This window comes from Planococcus citri, chromosome 2, assembly GCF_950023065.1.
Source record: "Planococcus citri chromosome 2, ihPlaCitr1.1, whole genome shotgun sequence".
In the NCBI taxonomy this organism is placed as follows: Eukaryota; Metazoa; Arthropoda; class Insecta; order Hemiptera; family Pseudococcidae; genus Planococcus; species Planococcus citri.
In genome coordinates this window covers 28423252-28446895 of record NC_088678.1, presented here as the reverse complement: position 1 = coordinate 28446895, position 23644 = coordinate 28423252, and the positions used below count along the sequence as shown (strand labels likewise).

The 23644-nt window shown below is 35.7% G+C and overlaps 2 protein-coding genes across 3 annotated transcripts; one reads left to right on the top strand and one right to left on the bottom strand.

The window, feature by feature from the left end:
* Positions 1-3116: 3116 nt before the first annotated feature.
* Positions 3117-13709, bottom strand: LOC135835345 (uncharacterized). The gene is made up of 2 exons (XM_065349555.1): positions 12699-13709; positions 3117-6036 (listed from the first exon to the last, which is right to left on the bottom strand). The coding sequence occupies exons 1-2, from the start codon at positions 12711-12713 to the stop codon at positions 3772-3774; spliced, it is 2280 nt and encodes a 759-aa protein (XP_065205627.1). The 5' UTR covers positions 12714-13709; the 3' UTR covers positions 3117-3771.
* A 6209-nt stretch (positions 13710-19918) lies between these two features.
* On the top strand, positions 19919-23293 carry unc-119 (unc-119 lipid binding chaperone). 2 transcript variants are annotated; one of them, XM_065349552.1, is made up of 6 exons: positions 19919-20167; positions 20316-20396; positions 20485-20601; positions 20675-20786; positions 20878-21050; positions 21138-23293. In XM_065349552.1, the coding sequence occupies exons 1-6, from the start codon at positions 20095-20097 to the stop codon at positions 21248-21250; spliced, it is 669 nt and encodes a 222-aa protein (XP_065205624.1). In that variant the 5' UTR covers positions 19919-20094; the 3' UTR covers positions 21251-23293. The 2 variants fall into 2 exon arrangements, with proteins under 2 accessions (XP_065205624.1, XP_065205625.1); XM_065349553.1 differs by having other exon boundaries at positions 19920-20167; positions 20678-20786.
* The last annotated feature ends 351 nt before the right edge of the window (positions 23294-23644 follow it).

Below are 23644 nucleotides of genomic sequence, written 5' to 3'. Positions count from 1 at the left end.
ACATTAGTCTAATTTGTAAAAAAAAAGGGTTCAGACGTATTCAACGTTGAAAATATACTTTTCAAATTTTCACCATCAGTTCCGATAGGACCATGATTGAAAAAAAGGACAAGTTCCTTATAAAAAGGACCAATTGAGATGCCTGCTAGGTACCTACACAATAAATGAGTGACAGGACGAGTGATGCCATATTATTCCAAATTTCAGCGAAAGTTCGAATTATATCGCCTTCGATAGCTAACAATAAATCTCACTTCAAGAATTCTTCAGAGTAAAAAACTTGAATTTGCTTCTTAATCATATTATAGATGTCAGAAGCTCGTGATAAAGTAAGGAGTGGGGAGGTAGGTACTGGGAAGTTTTCTAAAAATGATGAAAATTAGTATTGGAGTAATTTTTGGACATTTTGCTACTGCATTGATTACACCTAATCGACTTGGAACACCAAAAAAATACATTAAAAACGGATTTTCGAGAATAATTTAAACTTTTCGGTAAGAATTCGTCTGATTCAACAAGTAAAACATTTCCAAAAAAAAAAAAAAAAAACACTTTCAGAAGTATTAGAACGCTGTTCATTATCAAATTCTTTAGCTTCTAGGACTTGGTTTCACCAGAATTGGGACACCCTCTATATAAATGAAAAAACACTCACGCAAAAAAGCGTGAGATAACCGGCTTTTCAGAATTGAAAAACGTATTAAAAACATATTAATTATATTTATATCAGTATAACAGTTTTATAAATATAAAAAAAATATCTACATCGTAATCAACTTCGGGTCAGTTATTTATTCACTAGTTTCTCAAGTATTACAATAGCGTAATTAATTTTAAATTTGCATAATATTTCAATTCATTGAAATAAATTTAAAAAACAAATAAAATCTCAACAAAGCATATTTGGATATTTCATATTGTTCTTTTTTTCGAGGGTGTTCATAATTCAATTATGACTGGAAAATTTTAAAATTTCTTGGGTTAATTTTTGATTGTGATTTTAAACATTACCACGTCGTAATCAACTTCGGGTCAGTTATTTATTCACTAGTTTCTCAAGTATTTCAATAGCGTAATTAATTTTAAATTTGCATAATATTTCAATTCATTGAAATAAATTTAAAAAACAAATAAAATCTCAATAAAGCAAATTTGGAGATTTCATATTGTTCTTTTCAAATAGAATTCATAACAATGTCTTTCAATATGCAAATTTTAGTATTAAATTGCTTTTAGAATTTAATAGATAGAAAATCTGACGTCATATTCGTATTCAGCGTTACAAGAAACGTACTATTTCATGTGTCGCACAAACAAAACACTTTATTTAATTTTTACCCCCTTTGGGGAGGTGCCGGGGGCCATGGACGGGGTCCAATCAAAAATCTGACGTCATATTCGTGTTCAGCGTCACCGAAAACATACAATTCGATATATCACATGCCCCAGATTTTCTTTTGAAAGTTTCACCCAAAATTGGGGGTGGGGGTGCTCCCCCTTCGTCAAAGAGTCCCATCTCGAAACCTAAATATTTCGAAACAAGAAATAAACTGAGAAATCGTTTGGGTATTAAGACAGACATTGGTGTTTGCTAAGCAAAACATTTATGCTTTAAAAAAAAATAGGTGTACCAAAAACAAAACTGATGAGGAAGTCTGCAAAAGTCTGCAAAAATGCCACCAAAAATAAATTAGGCCTACCTAAGCTGAACTGTCAGAGGAACACGTGAACCGACTTTCCATCGAGTTCCTAACAAGAAATAAACTGAGAAATCGTTTGGGTATATTAAGACAGATGTTACTGATTATTGCTAAGCAAAATATTTATTCTTAGAAAAAAATAGGTATACCAAAAACAAAACTGATGAGGAAGTCTGCAAAAGGACGCAAAAATGACAAAAAATATCACTTAATCTGAAATATCGAGGGAACGCCTGGACCGATTTTAATAAAAATCGAAATCTCAAAATTTCGGCAATACACCAGTCGGGAGGGATAAAGCACTTTGTTCAAAATTTCATAGGTTTCGAGTTGACTCTGCCACAAAATTGGTACATAAACACATATATATGTATATATATATATTTGCTCGCGACCAGACATGTCAACTATGCATGGCATATATGCTGAAAAGTGAACAAAATTTTAAAATTGGCATAATTTCTGTTCTAAATCACTTACCAAAATTTCATTTGCAGATTCAATCTAATATTTAAAAAATCTATGTGTTGAAAAAAGTATTCAGATTTTTAGGCTAAATTTTGAAGAAAAATTTTGAAAATGGAGTTGAAATAATTTGAATTTAAAAAAAGTTAAGACACCACAAGAAAGCTTGGACACCATAAAAATTTTTGATATTTTTAATTTTTCCATGGGTCAATAAAATACTGAAAAATTTCAAGTCAAATTTGTTGTCGTGTACACTCAGGATTGATGTATTTGCATACATATTGTTGGATAGGTATTAGGAAATTGATGAATATTTTTAGACTAGGGAGAGTAGCGAGTGTTGTAGGTATAAAAGGATTCACACATTGGATTATTGGGATGGGTATTTAGGATAAAAGGAAACCTACCTATCAACATAAAATTAAGCTCTATCGAAAATAATGATAATATGATTCGAATTAACAAGCAAGAAACCAAAAGAGAGGGGAGATTTACACATTATTTACAAAATAGGCAGAGCCTATCAAAACGACAATCATGTTTCGGACTTGTCCTAATTATATAATTCGAATTGTAATTAGCTAAGAATTACGTACATTTCAACCTCAAGGGAGAAAATAGATGGTACTGTCTTAATAGATCTACTCCGAGATCATCTCATTTTATTAATTAGGTCCTATTAAGTCTTTAACTAGACTATCTAATTGAATCTAACCACTAAACCATTACCTTGGATATTTCGTACTCAGATTTTAACGGAGCCATTTACCTTGGCTATCTCTAAACCTAACTATGAAATAAGACCTATATTCTGACCGGAACTGGCTTGGGATCAAGTCCCAACCATGCCGGTGTACTCGAAAATATGACTTACTCCATTAGATCCAATACTCGAATCAATCAGAAAAACATGTTCCTTTGAGCAAATTAACTTTCACGACACGAATATTAGATCATTGAAAAATAGTTTAATTAATCATTCGAATTAGAAACACTTTACATTGCAAATTGAATAATAAAAGATAAAAAGAAAACGGTCGAACATATATCACACGTTCTTACTATTACCTCGAATAAAAACATACTGCCACTAGGTAGGTAAGTACCTAGCGTCATAAACTTTTCCATTTCCCACTCTAGATTTATTCTCTGACGTAAGCTCCTCGAATTCATGTAATAAGTACAGTCTATCCCACGATAGCAAGGGGTACTTATACTACATAAACTCTCCCCCCGACAAGGAAGAAATCGCCGAGTAGGAAAAGGAAAAGCTAGACTACACAAGTAAGAAACAAAAATACAATAATTTTTCTACTGATATGATAAATCGAATGACAAATAAACAAAACTAATAAACTATTTTACAAAACCTTCATAAGGAAAAATTATTCAATGATCAGATTTTTAAACAAAAACAAAACGAAACAAATCGAACTAAACACCAATAACAATAATTCGAATAAAAAAGAAAAAAGAAAAATAAAATATTTACAGAGTCATATCCGGGTAAATTTAGTCGCAATCGATAAACAGAACACAAAATTCACAATTTTCACGAGGAACACGTACAAAATACACGAGAAGAAGAAATACTAAAATCGAATTAAGAGTCGACATAATCTTCGTCATAACGGCAACCTTTGATCTTCTCGATGCAATAATTCTGAACAGGTTCGAATTCAGCCTTGATGTCATCAGGAGTCGCTTCCCGTAACGTTCGCATTAATCCCCTAATTCGAATCTCTGGGACCTTTTCTTTACAACGAATTGATCGCAACCTTCGATTCTCCTCAGGACCCATGATCGACATATCCAATTTATCTGGGTCAAATCGATTAATGTGCGGAATCAATTGTCTTCCGAGAATTATCGTTCCTAACTTTGGATCACGTCCTCTGGATACAGGGAAATCGGCGACGTAACAATTGAACAAATGTTCTTCTTCGACATGCCATCTGATATTAGGGGTTAATCGAATCGGAACGGTAGTACGTTTGTGAGAAAGCACTCGAACAAAATCTTTCCACGGTACGTATGTGGCGCGTGGATGTTGTAACTCGGTGAATTGAAAATCGACAAAAGGTGTTAAATTGTCGACGGCGTCTTGGCTGATTAATGAAACTGGCAACGTCGCATCAAATATTATTTCCAATTCCTGGCCACGTACATTACCGAGTATGGTGAGAAGATGATTCACCTCCAGGTTCCTGTCTTCGTAGCTCCATCTCGGGAAATCGACGTACTCGTGAGGAAAAATTTCTTCAGAAACCGTTTTCCGCACGAAGTTCAAGTGGTTTCTCCAGCATAAAGCTTCAACTCGGGTACGAGGCCATTCAAACGTCTGTCTACGCACATAACGTAGAAAAATCGGTACCACAATATGGTAATTAACGGTGGTCCCTCTATTGAGGCCATTCCAGAGACGTAAGTAGAGTGAAGAAAAATCTGGACCGTTCCATTCGAATGCCATAAGTACATAATTTCTCGGATAAAAAGGCGGAACGTATGTCTTGAATCTCTGCTCTGGGATTTTGTTCGAATCGATAAGATCACGAGCGAAGTATTGTTTGCCATCGATTTCGGCGTAATTGAACCGTGGAAAAGTTACTCGAAGATAAGCACGATCGTTGGTAGGGATGACTGGAATTGCTGCAGGAATCACCGCTGGAACATTCGAATTACTAGATCTATCAGTGACTACATTTTCAACATCATTCGAATCGACAGGCTTCTTGTTATCAGATGAATTCTCGGATTTATCGTTGCATTTTTCATTCTCAGCATCTGAAGGCGGCGGTCGAACGAAGATGTGATCACTTGAGGATGCAATCACTGGAGGTACCAAATATGAAGTTGAAGGTGCGCTATCTGAATTTGCCTTCAATTGGGCCAACATGCTTTCAAGAGTGAAAGGTAGCGGTTCGTCGGGCGTGACTAATCGATGAGATGGTAGTTCACCTTCAGCAAAGTGAAATGTTACTGATTTCGGTGGCTTAGGCAACACTTCGGGCTCATGACGTTTGGCTTCTGGCAAACTTTCATCTGGGCTTTTCAGCTCAGATTTCTTCGTATCACATCGGGTAAGGCTGACGAATAATTCTCGTTTCGTTGAATTGATCATTCGAACATTGTCTTCGGAAAGAGTAACGTTGAGATCGTGGAATGTTTTATTTAGTTTCTCGGAGTTTGATTCGAACACATCGTCATCGTCACCATCAGTCGTATCAAAGACATTATCGGAGTTCTCTTCGGCGGACTGAGCAGTTGCGACGTTATCGTTTGCTGGAATTCGAATAGGAGCGATGACTTCTTCAGCATTTTCGACATGAACGGCGGGAAGTACGTACGGTGGCAGATTCAAATCGTCGACGGAGAAGGCTCTTCGGATATTTATCGAAAGATTCGGACGAGCGAGAGGAGGCGAAGGTACCCAAAGCGAGGTGATTGAGTCAACTAAGAACGATCGTAAATTGATGATTTCAACCGCAACGGAAGACACCTGTTCAGATATCTTCGGAGCCGGATCGGGTATGACGCAGCGCTTGAAACCTTTTATCAGATCAGCAGCCAAGATGGTTAAGAGATACTCTCTGATATACAGCTCGATTCGTTGAAATTCGCTCTCTCTGTAGTACTCTGCCAGTTCAGGATGAAGATTGAGACGATCGATATAGCGGCGGATGGTTGTTTTAATCGGACAGGTGACCTCTTGGAAAACAATCAATAATGTCCGCTGCTGTTTTCCACGTACGTACATTACTCGTAGATCAAGGTCATCTGCTGTGCAAGTATGAGCAGCGATGTTCTGCATTTGTTGATTCTTTAGAGGATGTACGTGTCCCTCGAGACAACTCGCGTACATGTTATTCTGTGAACAAATTAAAATACCATTTTTCATAGATTAGAATAATTCTACGAGACTTTTTTATTCGAATACAAACTATTTCATAACGCTAAAATATAATTAAAAAAGAGAGAGGGAGAAAAGAAGACTAAGACAAGACGAGACTTAAGACACTACTCTATAGGAGGCGTTTCTGGATCATCAGTTGCCTTGTCGTATTTTTTCAGATGTCTAATGTTCTCACGAATGATGTAGCCGGGTCTATTTTCGTCTTCCAACTCGTAAACGTTGATCCAAGGTTTACTGACTATTTTATAAGGACCTTTCCACTGATGAGACAGTTTAGCGGCGACACCTTTTTCTTTCGAAGATTGGACTCGGTTTTTTACGAAGACACGATCCCCTTCTTTTAATCGAACTGGAGGATGAACTTTGCTAAAATATTCTCTTCTTTTCTCGATTTCTTTACGTTGATTATCGAATATCTTCTGATGGAGATTTTCAGGTAATTTCCGTTTCTTTACAATTTCAACGAGTGGATCAGGAACGAGTCTACCTTTAACTGCTTCATAGGGAATACATCCAGTCACAGCACTCTCAGTGTAATTGAGTTTTCGCTCAATATCAGGAATAATACGACACCATGCTTTCTGCTTATCACTGAGGTATTTTCGAATACTTGAACCTAATGTGCTCATTATACGTTCGGCAGGATTCGAATTTGGCGTATAACGCGATGTATAACGTATTTGAACATTCTTTTTGAGCCAATATTTTCTCCATAGTTTTGAAGAAAATTGCGGTCCATTATCGCTCAAAATGATCTTTGGGCAACCAAATTCAGCCATCCATTTTTCCATTCGATCAATGATATTCGTAGAGGTCACGACTTTCATTGGGTAAAGTCTAACGTATTTGGTGAAATGATCCTCTATTACGAATACATGGTCAACACCAGCTGTACTCGATGGAATCGGGCCAAAATTATCCAGACAAAGAATGTGATTAAAATTGTCAGATGTTATCGATTGAATTGGACCATACATTCTTGACGTAGTTCGCATTGACACCTGGCAAGATATACAACCATTAACGTATTGTTGCACTTGAGATGTCAGTCCAGGCCAGTCAAAATGCCTTCGAATGATTCGAATTAATTTTGTAATTCCAACGTGTCCATAGTCATAATGATAATGGTTAATGATATCAAGTTGGAGATTACTTGGAATAAAAATTCTCCATTCTTGGTCATTTTGATTTTGGAAAACAATTAATTTTAAATCATCATCAATTCGAACTCGTTCTGGTGCTTTTGCGATCCAATTTTGAACTGCTGTATCATTATTTTGAATCGAACGAAGTCTTCGAAATTCAGTATACAAACACTTCGGTGTTACATAATCGAATAGAAATATGGTGAAATTCTTATCGTTTTCAGTGATGTTAAATGAATAGCGAGACAAAAAATCTGCGATCGAATTATCAGCTCCAGCAATATGACGAATATTGATACGAAAATTATCCAGATAAAGTAACCACTTTATAATTCTATTCGGAAGTAATTGATTTTTCTTTAAATAGGTGACTGCTATGTTGTCAGTATACAAGTTCACCTCATTTCCAGCGAGCAAATAATAATTTTTAGCCAATAGATGTACAACGGCTAATAATTCTAGCTCCATCACAGAGTAGGATTTTTCATATCCTTTTAAGACTCTGGAAGTAAAAGCTATCGGCATCATAAGCTCTTTCCCATTCTTTCTATTCGGTTGCATAACAACACCTCCAATTGCCTTCGTAGACGCATCAGTATACACATAGAAGGGCTTGGAAAAGTCAGGGTAAGTGAGAAGGGTTTCATTGGCTAATTCTTGTTTCAATAAATTGAAACATTGGATGTTCTCTTCAGTCCAAATGAAAACACCTTTTTTAGCAATCATCGCATATAAAGGCTCACACAACAGGCTGATTCTCGGCATATATTCTCGGTAGTACTGAAACATACCGAGAAACTGCTGGAGGCACTTTACATCTTTGGGAAGCTCAAAATTCAATATCGGTTCTATCTTTTCCGGATCTACCTGTACGCCTTCGTCAGAAAAGATCATTCCCAAATATTTTATTTTTCTTCGACACCACTGTGTCTTGCGGAGATTTAAAGTCATTCCTGCAGCTTTGACTTTTTCGAGAAAGATTCGAATATGCTCAAGATGCTCCTCTATTGTCTTCGAATAGATAATTACATCGTCTACGTAAACTCCTGTGAAATCTTCACATCCGCGGAGTACCAATCTCAAAGCGTAGACAAATGCTGCAAGGGAATCCTCCGTACCAAAACCAACTACTGTCATGACTAATGGAATGCCATCGACAGTAAATGATAAAACGCATTGTTGGTCATCGACTACTTTGATTTGCATAAAACCATTGTTGAAATCGAATATCGTAAAGTAGTTTGCGTCTTTGAACTTCATACGCATATGGTTTATGTTCGGAGGTTCTGTAGAATGACGATAGATAAATTCATTCAATGGACGACCATCAAGACAGATTCGAACTTTACCACCTCCTTTGTCAACGTATACTAATCCTAATTTATAAGGAGACTGTCTTTCAACTACCTTTCCCTCTTCTTTCCACTTTCGGATGATTTCGTGAACTCCATCTTCATATCGATGTGGAATAGGCCTGGTTTTACACCAAACTTTATGAGGAGGGGGAAGTTTATTTCCCACAAAGGCAAACCTATGCTCGTAACAATTACATAGACCTATCCTGTTTTCAAATGGCTCATAATTGTTATATAGGTGCTTACGCAACGTACCTTTGTGTTTTTGAGATAATTCCGTGCCTTCGACAGCTTCTTCGATTTTGTAACGAAGCTCAGTTTCGATGACATACTCAGGATTCTCGCTAATCGAAAATATTTCTTCTGGTTTGATGAAGTTGATGAAATGAACCTCTTTTAACGGCTGTTGTTTAGGATCAGGTTTTAATTCGAAATTGACTGGAACTTTTTCAGCTTCTTGATACGGAATCGTGAACGTTCGATTTTTACCGGAAGTATTGGCAGGATCAGTTAATTCGATATAATTTTTCGCCGTAAAGATGACCATTTCGAATGCTCGCATTAGGTTGCGACCGATGATAAGCTGAGCGTTGAGGTCTTTAACAATGAATACTTGAATGTTATAGACGCTCTTATTTGGCTTTTGAGTAGGAAAGCTGATTGATAAATATGCCATTTTATTTATCTTAGGATGTGATTTTGTAGCAGCCAATGTAAACTTCTGGCCCATCCCTTCAGCTTTCACTTCGCTTTTCTTGTATTCTGGATATTCTGCTAAAATACGCTCGTAAGCGTTTTCGTTCATTAGAACGTGCGAACACCCGTTATCAATCAGAGCATCGATCTCAATTTTGCCAAATTGAACTTTGATTTTAGGTGAAATGTCTTTATTCGAATACTCAATATCGACTGGTTGTAATACGTCGATGATGCTGTCATTCAAATTGAATACCACTGGAGCATCTGTACGTCCATAAAGATGATCGAGATTTTCATCTTTCGGTTGTGGCTTTGTAGATTCGAATATGTTGATATGGCAAAACTTCTTCATAAAGCTACACATTTCGTATTGTAGTTTATTTAATTCGAATATTTTCCAACCTGCCAAATCTGCTTTAGCGGTCTTCGGATTAACGCCACCTTGATATAATTCTCGTTTTATATCGTACAAGATATTTCCTTCAGCCACGTATTTAAACCATCGCTTTTCATTTGGAATTAGTTCGTTACGTTTTACAAATGGAGAAAACGCGTTCCAAAACAGGCATTTATCTTGCTTGCCTGCTGTAAAGTAAATCGTTTTATTTACTTCTTCGAGAGTTTCCCAATATTCTACTGTTGGAACAGCAAAGTTAGTCGGAGCGATCAAAGCGAGAACAATGTGCTTAAGTTGGTAATTATCACGTAATCGCATGATCAATTTTTCCAATTCCATTTGGAAAATCGAACTATCAAGCTTCTTGAATATTGATTCTTGCAATCCTAGATGGATAATTGCATGTTCGACGCCGGGCGGAATATCGAAGGTGTGTTCATCGAATAACTGATTGACTTTTTTAGCAGTTAAATTGTCACCAACTAATTTGTAATTTTCCAAATTACAAGCGGGTTTCTTATCATATTGACGCAAGAAACGGAACATGACGTTGCTACCGATGTAAAGTATTCCATCACAAAACAAATAAACTGGTTCTTTCTGTTTTGGAATTTCTGGAATAACTGGTGGTACAATCGGTGCATTTTTGGTATTTACAATGGAAGCATTCGGTAAAGTGAACTTTTTGGTCGGCTTGACTCGAGTGAAGGTACTACTGCGACCTTTGGTAGCACCTTTCAGTAGTTTAAATCATTTGGATCGAATTCGCAATCGAAAGCTTCACCTTCAGGTTCTGGTTCATGTTCTTTCGGCTTCACGTAATCGGCTAATTGATGATTTTGATCGATGATGTAAATTTGAGCATTAGGTTCATTTTCTACTTCCTTTATGCTCTCGATTTTCTTCAATTGGTATTTGCCATCTTTTGAACTGACGTATTTGAGCAGCTGACCCTTTTTAAACTTTTCAAAAGGATTCGGCTTATTCGAAGATGGCTTTGGTGGCTCTTTATTCGAACTGGAACCACTGGAACTTTTACTGGAACTTGAACCATCTTTATTCGAATATGATTTCTTCTCTTTGTCAAGCATAGGTTTCGTGACTTGATGATAATACGAAGATGCGTCAATATTCTTTTCTTTAGAAGTACCGGAGAATTCAAGTTTCGTAATTTTTTCAATTAAATCTTCAATAGAGTCGGTTGGTGAACACTCTTTGAAAATTTCTCGATATTTCATTCCAATTTTATTGTCTTCCAATAAAACTTCAGATACGTATTTCGCTTCTACCGAGGAGTTCCAATATAAACGACGTAACCAAAAAGTGGCATAATCAACAGCACTCTGTTGAGGTTTTTTGACACTCTCATTGAAACATTTTAATTCATTAGAATGCTCACGAACATTCGAATACATTTGAATCAATTTGATCGCATTCTCATGCCATGGAGTATCTACTTTCATTTGTTTCTTGAAATTCAATAAATCTGGAGAATCGAGAAAATGATCAAATCCAATATTGTATTCTTGGTTGGTTTTAACTAGTTGACGAATCTCGTTTTCGAATTCTACGATGAATTCTTCGACACAACGATGGTCTTTTCCAGCTGTCCAAGATTTCAAACGAGCATTTTGAAGAATTGTCTTGGTAGCTTTGTTGTGATTCGAATTATCGACGCTGGAAAATACAACTGGTGAAATTTTCAATAACGATCTAGTACCAGGAATACCGAAAGAAAGCTCTTCGCTATCAGCTGCTAAATTATAGTTGCGTTTCGGTATTATCAAACAAGTAGGTTGAGGAACAAAGTCTTGATTTCGACCTCCACCTCCACCTCCACGTCCACCTTGTTGTTGAGGTTGTGGTACGTAGATAGAGAATTGTTTAGCAACTTCTTCGGCAAAAGTACTATTATTAACAGCCAATATATCACATAATTGTTTGGCAGAGACACCTCCGGTTCCAGTTGACGTTCCTGGAACTGGATCATTCTGGAGAGATTCTCGAGTATTCAATCTCTCGCGAAGAGACTTCTCAGTCGCTTGCAAATCAGCGTACTTAGCTCTCAACTCCTCGAGTTCAGCTTGCATGACTTCGTCGAATACTTCAGCAATTTCTTCAACAGGTATTTCTTCGCGACCTTCGTGATAATCACTGTCGTTAGAATCGTACGTCTTTTTTGTACGAGGTCGAAATGTTGGTTTTGTTTCTTTATAGAAACCAGGCGGATGTGAAATCGCACGTAAATGTGGGCCAACTGGAGAGAAAAGTTTAGCTCTTCTACGATGACGAGACTGACGCTTGCTCTTCTTTTCTTCAGTTGATAATAATTCAAATTTATTTGTAATCGAAGTCGGAAATGCAGAAGCAATCGATGATGATGATGAATTCGACAAACTGCGAGATTTTCTGGACTTTTTAGGTAATTCGAATTCGTCGTCGGAGAAATTGGATCGAGTTTCGTTAAACTGGTCTCGAATACCGCGAAGTTCTCGTTCAATTGAATCGTCTGCTTCGGTTATCGTTTTAACAGAATCGTCGCTTTCTTCGTTATTCGAAATTTCGAGGTTAATATCACTACTATTTATCGTAAAGTTGATGATAGCTGGATCGAATGATCGAATGTCTACAATCGAATCGTCGATATCAGCAACGTTGAATTCTTCTTCTCTATTCACTGTATACAAATCGAATTAATGGAGATTCAAGCACACCAATGGCTTGTTCCGGTCAGAATATTCCTAACTAACTAAATCCCTAACTGAACCTAGTTCCCTAACTATTCGAATCCTTAGGTAATGGTTTTACATTCGAATTCTACTCTAACATTAACACAAACTAACCTAACAGCTCAAAAATACCTGACGTGCATGAAACAAATCTAAAAGGAAACAAATACTCACGTCAGGCGCCAGGTTATTCTCATAACCAATTTTGGCACGTAAAATACTTTTGAGCTTACATAAATACACACAAAAGAAAAATACAACACATCTCTAGACAAAATTCCAAAATCTTTACCTCAATCGAAGTCATAGTAAATATCAATACGAAAACAAGCGATTCCAAAAGGTAAACAAAGATAACGTATTCGGCTGGATCTGATGAGATACCGAAATCGAACAATAACACGAATAAATCGCACTTAACTCCACAAAATCCTTTACGTTAATCAATTACTCATTAATTACACGATCGCATCATTTATTCGAATTAAAAATCGCAAAAAACAAAGCATAAATAGATGAAAAATTACGCGACGCAAAATCAACGATGTTCATCGAATGAAAGTAGAAAGAATACTCAAAGAGCTTGTATCAAAACACTGCGATCGTTTGGAAATAGACAATAGAGATAAGCATTACAAAATGGCGACTCGATATCACAATAACAATACCTAGAAAAAATATCCTACGATTCTTGGAATTTAGTCGACGCGAGTGTCGATTTTTCTACACGTAATTTTTTTATTTGATTTTCTGATGATTTTATTATAAAAACACATACTAATATTAAGGCATATTTCAAACACTCGGGTGTTCGAACATATGCGGGAGAGGGGAAAATAATTTAGCGGCCTTTATTACTCAAACCCTGCCTTGCCATAGCAATACAACGTACTTGAACGTAAATCTAGTTGTAACATGTTTTATTTCTAATGCTAAGCAATTCTGGTACTTTGTAGCAGCTGAAGAGTAATCGTTATCTCGTTCGTTTCTCGTTGGTACTCGTTGCATTCGATGGTCTGGTACTTTTCTGTTACAATTTTATCGCGTTAGAAGGCTAGTACAATTATGCACGAGTTAAAACATTCTCTCTCACACGCAAATACCCCTAGGAAGATAGGTACCTACCAATTCAGTACCTACCTATCCGAGACTGACCGAACTTTCCTATAGGCGAGAGAATGGCACATTGCGATAACGAGATAAAACTAATCTAGGCCTACTTGTTATTCGAATCCTATTTTCATGTTAAAATTTGAACCACATGTTCGAATGGAATTTTGACACGAGAAGATCGAAAATTAATAATTTTAATTAGGTAATTAAGCCTACTTACACACACTAAGCCCTAGCCCCACGTTGGGCGCCATTTTAATTTTATGTTGGATAGGTATTAGGAAATTGATGAATATTTTTAGACTAGGGAGAGTAGCGAGTGTTGTAGGTATAAAAGGATTCACACATTGGATTATTGGGATGGGTATTTAGGATAAAAGGAAACCTACCTATCAACATAAAATTAAGCTCTATCGAAAATAATGATAATATGATTCGAATTAACAAGCAAGAAACCAAAAGAGAGGGGAGATTTACACATTATTTACAAAATAGGCAGAGCCTATCAAAACGACAATCATGTTTCGGACTTGTCCTAATTATATAATTCGAATTGTAATTAGCTAAGAATTACGTACATTTCAACCTCAAGGGAGAAAATAGATGGTACTGTCTTAATAGATCTACTCCGAGATCATCTCATTTTATTAATTAGGTCCTATTAAGTCTTTAACTAGACTATCTAATTGAATCTAACCACTAAACCATTACCTTGGATATTTCGTACTCAGATTTTAACGGAGCCATTTACCTTGGCTATCTCTAAACCTAACTATGAAATAAGACCTATATTCTGACCGGAACTGGCTTGGGATCAAGTCCCAACCATGCCGGTGTACTCGAAAATATGACTTACTCCATTAGATCCAATACTCGAATCAATCAGAAAAACATGTTCCTTTGAGCAAATTAACTTTCACGACACGAATATTAGATCATTGAAAAATAGTTTAATTAATCATTCGAATTAGAAACACTTTACATTGCAAATTGAATAATAAAAGATAAAAAGAAAACGGTCGAACATATATCACACGTTCTTACTATTACCTCGAATAAAAACATACTGCCACTAGGTAGGTAAGTACCTAGCGTCATAAACTTTTCCATTTCCCACTCTAGATTTATTCTCTGACGTAAGCTCCTCGAATTCATGTAATAAGTACAGTCTATCCCACGATAGCAAGGGGTACTTATACTACAATATCCACCAGCGCATCACATTCTACTTACTACAAATTGACTTTAGACCCTGCGTTCATCCTCGCGCCTTGATTTCTAAGCCATGCGCCCTCTGGTGGAAGTTTCTGAAAACTCATAGTTGACTTGTATAGTAAAATTAACCCATGACTTGTCAACTATAGTTGACAAGTAGGTCAGTCCACTTGTATAGTAAAATTAACCCATTGATTAGTTGACAAGTCTGGATACTAATACCTATATATAAATACACGTACCTAGTACCTTGTGGTGCCCGGGTCTTTTATGGTAATTGTGGTGCCCGCGTACATAGAGGATCACATATATATGTATGATAAAGGTGTTTTGGAGCAGTTTATTTTTTTTGAGTTTTTTAGTCGTAGTGGTGCCCGTTATATAAACTTGGTACTTGTGGTGCCTGCCTCAAAAAATTTTTTTTCACCTTAGAGTGCATTTCATCAAATTCTACATCGTTTTATATAAAAAGACCTTGTGGTGCCCGATTTGGGCGCCACAAGCCCAAAACCGGGCACCACAATGACTAGGTATACTTAAAACGGGCACCACAATGACTAAGTTTAAATCTATATATATATAAACTTTAAGGAAACCTGAAAAAAAACTAATGGTCCCACAATGATCCCAACACCCCAAAACGCAAAGAAAATTTACTCCGGACCGAAACTGTCACAGTTGAGACAAATACAGTACCTGACTTTTCTTCGAAAAGCCGGTAAAAATCACATTTACTATTTCGAACCACAGATAGGACTACTTTGGCTTCTAGACCGTGGTTTCACCAAAACTGGGACACCCTGTATATAAATAAAAATACGCATTTACCACACGACGAGCCACAGCCACAGGTAGGGTTATCTATCATCATGAAGAAAGAAGAATAATTATTCTGAGTAGCCCCATGCAGCCCAAGTTGGTGACGTCTTCGTCACTCGAATAGCAAATTTGTACCTAAACCTTATATTCATTTGCAATTTGCATGCCCTGGTTTAAAACAGGTAGCCGTACGAGTAATCACAGACAGCACACACATAAAATGTAAACGAAGGTGAGGACAATACTCACTTGGCCACACTACATTAACATAACATGCATTAAGATCTCGTCGTACAGCTACAGGTACCCACGATACGATAAAATAATAGGTAGGTATACAAGTACGTCGCACCATGGGTATTGTTTTAAAACACGCACGAGTCCACATGGAGGGAAGAGGGAGACCCTTAAATATTTATTTTCACGTATGTTGTACCGGTTTCGCTGTTATTCTTTTTTTTTCACTTTTTTCTAACGCAATTAAGTATCGTGCTGGTCGTCACCATTGTCGAATATACATTTATGTATTACGAGCAAATGTATATGAAGTAGTTACGTACCGGAAATGAAAAATTTTGCTCGATACTTGGGCAGGCTGGTAGTGGCTAGTTTAATGTGTCATTTAAATTATCGCACTACCGGTCGCCGCTTATCATCAGCTAGACTTGTGCGCAAGTACGTCGAAATTAAAAGTTTCCAAAAACAAGGACAAGAGGATACGTGGATATTTTCGAAAAAGGCGACCATAAGACATTAATTATGCGTATAAGTGGCATACATATTACATATGTATCGCAATGAAGTGGTTTATATTGTAGTGAGGTAGGTAATTAAAAACTGACCATGAATAACATAAGTATAGGTAAGTAGAGGTGTAAGTGTAACAACAGTATAGGTACATATAAACAAATCAAAGTGTTTCCTTGTAAATATTTTCAAATTTGAGCAATCTTAAATTTTTTTTCAAATTTTTAAAAATCACAAATCTCAGAGCTCCTTTGAGAATTAAAAAAAAGTTGTCATATGTACATGCAGCACTGTTCATGAGTTTTCAATGCGACACGCGACATAAAATTCAAAAAGGATCTTCTTCGGCAATTAGAAAATTAGTAGGTACCTAGACTTACGTATTTAACATAACATAAGCTTGAAAATAAATAAAACGAATACATACTCCGGAGTTCCACCCAACAGGAGAGATGATAATTATGAGTCCTCAAACGGGGGTCAATTCCCAAAAAATTGAGTTTTTCTGCTCTAGTATTAAAATCATCAACATCGAGGAAAAATTGAAACTGAAAAAAAAGTCAAATCTGAACAATAGGTAATAGAATAGGTATTTATAATTACATTCAGAGGCGTGCCGAACTGGGGGAGGTATCTCCCCCCCCCCGTCCCAGAAAAATGTCGGCAAAAGGTCGGGAATTTTCGGGCTTTTGGGAAACGTTGGAGAAATTTGGAAAAAGTTGGGAAGAAGTTGTGTAAGCTGGGAAAATCAAAGAATTTCCAAAAACCATGGTTTTTTATTAGGTACTCCTTGAATTAGAATTTTTTAAAGGTTTTTGCCCTCGTCTCGCTTGAGGGTTCGAGCCAGATCATTTTACTTGTTCTTTCTCATAACCAGGTATGAAATCCACTATTCAATTTTTTTTAGGGACATTTATAGTGACTGAAAAGTAGCAAAAAAGTGTCCACAAATTTGAGAAAAAGTGACCAAAATTTTGAGAAATGAGATCAAAGTATAAAAAATATGTAGGTACTATTACTCGTATGTTGGTCGGTCGGGGAGCCCGCATAAGGATCTATTGCACCCCTCCCCCCCGTCGATCCTCCTGGACAAACTTTTTCTTAAAGGGGGAGTTCTGAAAAACATTTCTAGCCCTTGTCCTCAAAAAAAAGTGGCCCTACTTATACATGGGACTTGCATGAAATTTTTTTAAACAGTACAAAGGTAGATCGGAAGATCAGGCAAAAATTTCACCTGTAAAAATTTCAAGCGCTAAAGTGCCTTTTTCGATTTTTGGTGAGTTTTTGAAAATCAAATTTAGGCCAAAAATAAGGAGAAAAATCAAAATTTTACCAAATTGACCTAGAAAGATGAAATGGTTGAGCAGTTCTGGAGCCGCCAGCAGATTTTTGAAACCCGAAATCCCCACAAAATTTCATCAATAAATGGAGTTGGAAAGCCGAAGTTCATTCTGCAAATTAATTTCAATACACTACGAATAAGTCGACTGCAGGTGGATTTCAAGTCGTATTGGAGCCTCCAGCAACTTTTTGAAAATTACTGGAGCCTTCACTATGCCTCCAGTAGATTTTTGAAACTTGATCAAATTTCCCAAAATTTCATCAAATGGAGATGGAAAGTCAAAATTCATTCTGCAAACTAATTTCAATACCAACAAAGTCGACTGCTGCCTCCAGCGACTTTTTGAAAGGTTGTATGGCGTTTTTTGGAAAATTGAAATTCCCAAAAAAGTAGCTGGAAGCTTCAAAACCATTTGAAACCACCGTGCAGTCGACTTCATATCGTGTTGAAATCGGTTTGCGAAGTAAATTTCAGCTTGCCAACTCCATTTGATAAAATGTGGGAATTTCAAGTTTCAAAAATCTGGTGACTCCAGTGTATTTCAAAAAGTCGCTGGAGGCTTCAAAACGACTTCAACCCACCTGAAGTCATCTTCAGAGGGTGTTAAAATTGGAGTGTTGAGTTAATATCAGCTTTCCATCGCCATTTGATGAAATTTTGTGAAAATTCAAAGTTTCAGAAATCTGCTGGAGGCTCCAAAATGACTTGAAATTCCCCTGCAGTTGACTTCGGAGCGTATTGAAATTAGTTCGCAGAATGAATTTCGGCTTTCAATCTCAATTTGATGAAATGTGAGAATTTCAAGTTTCAAAAATCTGCTGGAGGCTCCATAACTACTCAAAACTGTTTGAAACAGTTTCCAATCGATTTGGCGCGTCGAAAATAGGGCATATCCCAAATTTCAGCTTTATTGGTTAATTTGGTAAAATTTTGAATTTTTTCCTCATTTTTGGCCTGAATTTGATTTTCAAAAATTCACCAAAAATCGAAAAAGGAACTTTAGCACTTGAAATTCTGGCAGGTGGTGAATTTTTGCCTGATCTTTCGATTTACCTTTGTACGGTTTAGAAAATATCGGATCTATCGAATCACATCGACATCGTCTTACTTTTCAAATGTTGAATATAATAGTTGATTTTTAATTTTTTTTAAAGATATGATTCTGATGGATTTTCATGAAAAATATTGATCAGTTCCTAAAATTGTGCACTTTCTTTTAAAAAAGTGACCAAATACACTTTTTTTGGCCATTTTCGCCGAAATAGTGACAGCAGTGATTTGTAAGTGAAATTAGTGACTAATTGTAAGTCACTTTTCAAGTGACCGAATTTCATGCCTGCATAACCATTAACCAAAGTTATATAGAGTAAGAAAATTGACTTCTCACATCAAAAATTTTCCAAAAAAAGGTCTCTACAATGACGTATTCCAATCAAAGCTGCCAGAAAGTCTAAACTTTTGCAAAAATATCAAAAAATGTCCTATTTTTCGACAAAAGCTCGGAAACAATTTCTAATTTTTTGCCAAAATTTGTTTTTTTGAAAATACGAGCATGAAAAAATAATGCCTTTAAAAAAATGAAGAATTATTGTGAATTTTTGAGAGCTTTTGCCCCTGCTCCGCTCGGGTCTTTATTCAAATTTTCGAAAATATTGTGATCTCCCAAAGACTATTGTTGAAATTTTAGAACTTTGAAGCCATGAAAATCAACTTTTTGCATCACTCATTTTAACTTTTCAAACTATAAATTTTTTCAAAGTTTTTGCTCCGGTTTCACTCTCGGTCAGATTTGAAATTCCACTACGCAATTTTTCAAAAAATTTTCAAGAATGAAAAATCAAAAAAACACGACCAAATCAACAGAGAAAATAGCAAAAAAATTGCGAAATTATAATTTTTTTTTAGCACGCAAGTTGTGAATTTTCTAACTCTTGCTTCGCTTAGCTAAAGAAAATGTTAAACGTCTAAAAAAAAATACACGAAAAAGATTCTTTATTTTATTACATTAGTATGAAGTATGAACTATGAAGGCATCGTTTTTGACATTTTTGTTTACAATCAACTCCCACTTTCAAAATTTGTTCAAACCAAATCTGGTTAATTAGCTGAATAAATCCTGGAAGGGGGATCTGGGGGTAAATGTACAAACTTGAGAGAATCTGCGGAAAAGTTGGGAAAAAATTTGAAATTTTAGATCAAGAACCCTTGTCCTTGTTAGGAGTGCCCTATCCTTGTGAGAATTTTCAGATATAGGTTGGCAGCACTGAAATTGTATAAACAAACACGAAACTTATGATAATGACTGTTCTTGAAGTTGTTTCACTTGATTATTTTCGTAATTTTCGAACATCTAGCGAAATATAATTAAAAATTGAAGGAAAAAATGATTCTGAATGATTGATGTGTTAATTCAAACTCATTCTATTCAACCAAGTAACCATTTGATTCAAACATGAACATCGTAACGAATTCGAAAACCTCACTACTGGATAACTTCAAGCATGAAAATAATTCTGATAACACAAGTAATTTTCTTTTTAATTTCAAATTGATTTTACCTAGATTAGTTGTTCGCTTTTCTTACACGCATTACGTACCCACACTACATGCACCTGTGTGTTTTCTCTAATAAATTTGTATTCTGAATTTCATTTGTACTTCATTCTTATATAGGTCAAATTACTGAAGAAACACTCCTTCAGAAAAAATTTGTTGCTCCAGAGGATGTGATGAAATTGAATAAGATAACTGAAAGTAAATGTCTACGGTTTAGTACTGATGTGATTTAGACTTTTATATACTGTATCTGAAACAATGCTAACACTTTCATCCATGCTTACAGATTACTTGTGCTCACCGAATATGAATGTTTATGATATTGATTTCGTACGCTTCAAAATAAGAGATCTCGAAACCGGAATTACTTTATTTGAAATTGCCAAACCGACATTTTCCTCTGGTAAGTATTGAATCTGTTCGAATGTTCATATTTTCTGAATATTATGAAACAAATTATCGTTCAATGTACGTAGTAGAAAATGGATGCCTAGAAGAAGAAAACGGTGATACGAACCCTAACGCTGGTCGATTTGTTCGTTATCAATTTACTCCTCAATTCTTGAAGCTCAAATTAGTTGGAGCAACGTAAGTTATGCATTTTTGAATGATCAATGTAGTAGCCTATGTATTAGAAAGATACCCGTTAGTCTAATTTGAATTCTTTTTCCATTTCTAGTGTTGAATTTACCGTGGGTAATGTTCCTGTCAAAAACTTCCGCATGATTGAAAGGCATTTCTTTCGTGATAAGCTATTGAAAACGTTCGATTTCGAATTCGGATACTGTATTCCTAATAGTAAAAATACATGTGAACATATCTACGAGTTCCCTGCTCTTTCAGAAAAACAAAGTAAATATTGCCATCGATTTCTCTCTAGTAGATTTCAAGTTTTTTGATATACCTAATTCTACGTTATTTCACTGCTGTGTGTTTTAGTGCAAGAAATGATAGAAAATCCATTTGAAACACGATCCGATAGCTTTTACTTCGTTGATAATCGTTTGATGATGCATAATAAAGCGGATTATGCTTACGATGGTGGCTTGTAATGAAGTTTGAAATGATTACCTACAAGCTAATGTGGAAATTCATTCGTGAATGCTAACTTTTTTGAAGTTATCTCATCTGAAAAATGATATCTATAGACTCCATGCCTACTTTAAATTTCGTAAGGTTTACTCGTATTTGCTGTAATTTTTGGAGCATAGTTGAATTTCAGTTCGAGTTCATTTGCCTTTGCTGCGATATTTCATTTTTATTTCGAACTCGTGACTGGTAAGGGTGTTTCGATTTTTTTTGAACATCCAGTATGTAATCGTGGAATTCAATATTACTATACGATGCAATGTGATTAATTCAGATCAATGCCAAAAATTAGATACTCAATTTGATTACGTACTTAGATGTAATGTTAAGTAGGTGTTAAAATGCGCAATATTTGTGATTAGATTAAAACGCTCAAAGCTGCCATGTGCTACATTCAAGAAAATCTACAGACAATAGTGTTTTATACGTAATTGTTATTAGCTTTTTAAAATTACTTTTTTTTTATCAACGCTGCTCAAACCGATAGAAACGATTTATATGAATAAGTCTGTGTTGAAATTAGAGAAAAATAATTCGTTCAGTTATTTGTATTAGCCTGTTGAGTGCTAAAAAAAGGAACGAATGAGTATTATTGTGAACTGTAAAGTCATTTTTTTATAGTTAGTTGTACTACATCAATTTGATCAAATATGCGTAAGAGTCGTTTTGTCTCACAAATGTTGGATTTTGCTTTTTGTTACGGTAGATCTAGGTATAGGTATGTACTATGTACATTACACACTAAGAATTTTCGTTGCTGTGTAGGAAAAGAAGAAAGATATTGTTAGATTATCTATCAGCTTAAAAATATTAGAATAATAGCTATTTGAAAAAATATCTACATATTGAACATAAATATTATGAATCTATAGAAGATCTTGAGTGAAATCGTGATAGAATATCTTATGAATAAGTAATTTTCTGAAAGACTTAATAGGTGACTAGGTGATTTTAAACGTCACATACAGGGTGTTCCAGAATAACCTTTCACATTTTGGTAACCACTGATCTGTGTTCAAGTGGAGCTAGGGGAATGGTAAAGGCGGTTCTAGGTAGCCAAAGCATGCCGAATTATGTTTCAATAGTTATTTTTTGCCCTGGAGAAGTATATGGCTGTACAGTGTGCTTTTACTGTGAAGGCCTTTTTTAAAAATATAGGGTCCTGGAACTCTTTACTCTTTACCCATCAGTAACAAAGCTCATTTTTATCCAAACAGTGAAGTGAATATACAGAATGTGCGCTTCCAGTGTACAGAGAATCAGTTGATAATACTCGAGAAACCTCTACACTTTGCTAAGTTGACTGTTTGGTTGGGCGTGGCTAAATTTGGTGTAGTGGGACCATGTGTGTTTAATGAAACAGTAACGGTGAGGGGTAAGGCAAAATGTTAAACGAGTTTCTTGTTCCTGAACTGAAAGGCAGACGTGACGATGTATCTAGAGTTACTTACTAGGTGTATGTTGGAGCAACCTGTCATTCAGAGACAAACACAATTTATGTTTAGCGTGTGAGCACTTTGGTCATTGAATAATTTCGTTGAACACAGAAATTTAATGGCCACCTCGATTCCCTGACTTTTCCCCCTGATTTTTTTTATGGAGTTACCTCAAGTCAAAAGTGTATCAGGATGAATCTAGGACTCTAAAACATCTTCTAGGTAATATTATTCGTGAGTTGAGACTGATTGGAAGAGAAGTGTTCAATAATTCGAAAAAATGTTTGATCGAATGTGTCAAAAATGATGGAAAATATCTCGATGGAAAAATTTTTAAAACTTAATTTTTAATGAAAACTCAAATACATGGTCTAAAAACGGCATATTTCTACTTCATTTTGGTTGTAAAAGAATTTTTGTAAACGTTTTTCTCTCAGAGTAATGAAAAAAACAAATGTGAAAGGTTATTCTGGAACACCCTGTATATTCACTTAGCACAAATATAACGTGTATGTTCTTGTTCATTTTATATGATAGCTTTAAGGTGAAATAAATTGTGATTAATCCTTAGACATACTTTTTTGCTAAATGTATGAGTGACAAGAGAAGTACTTAAATAGCTAGGTAAACATGGTTTTGAAAACGATCCAAAGCTTCTACATCGAAAAAAAAATAGGTCGATGGAGAGAAGTCTATCTTGTCGAAGGCTCTGGAAGACCAGCTCAAAAGCGGTCACAACTTTGGTATGAAACCCAATTCTCAGATTTCCTTACAAGGAAACTACCCGAACTGTTACGCCCCAAATTGAAAATTTGTTTCACGCTCACTTTTTAAAAATCCCCAGAAATCGTTAAATTAACTACGACAGCTCAAAATTGAGCTTTTCAACTTTACGCGGATACAAATTTAATTTCATTCCTG

What these genes read in the sequence shown, in the direction of transcription:
- unc-119 (XM_065349552.1), top strand. Translation starts at nt 20,095, where the DNA reads ATGAACATCGTAACGAATTCGAAAACCTCACTACTGGATAACTTCAAG. An exon ending in AAATAATTCTGATAACACAA is followed by an intron (nt 20,168 to 20,315) that starts GTAATTTTCTTT and finishes ATTCTTATATAG; the next exon opens with GTCAAATTACTGAAGAAACA. An exon ending in TGCTCTTTCAGAAAAACAAA is followed by an intron (nt 21,051 to 21,137) that starts GTAAATATTGCC and finishes TGTGTGTTTTAG; the next exon opens with TGCAAGAAATGATAGAAAAT.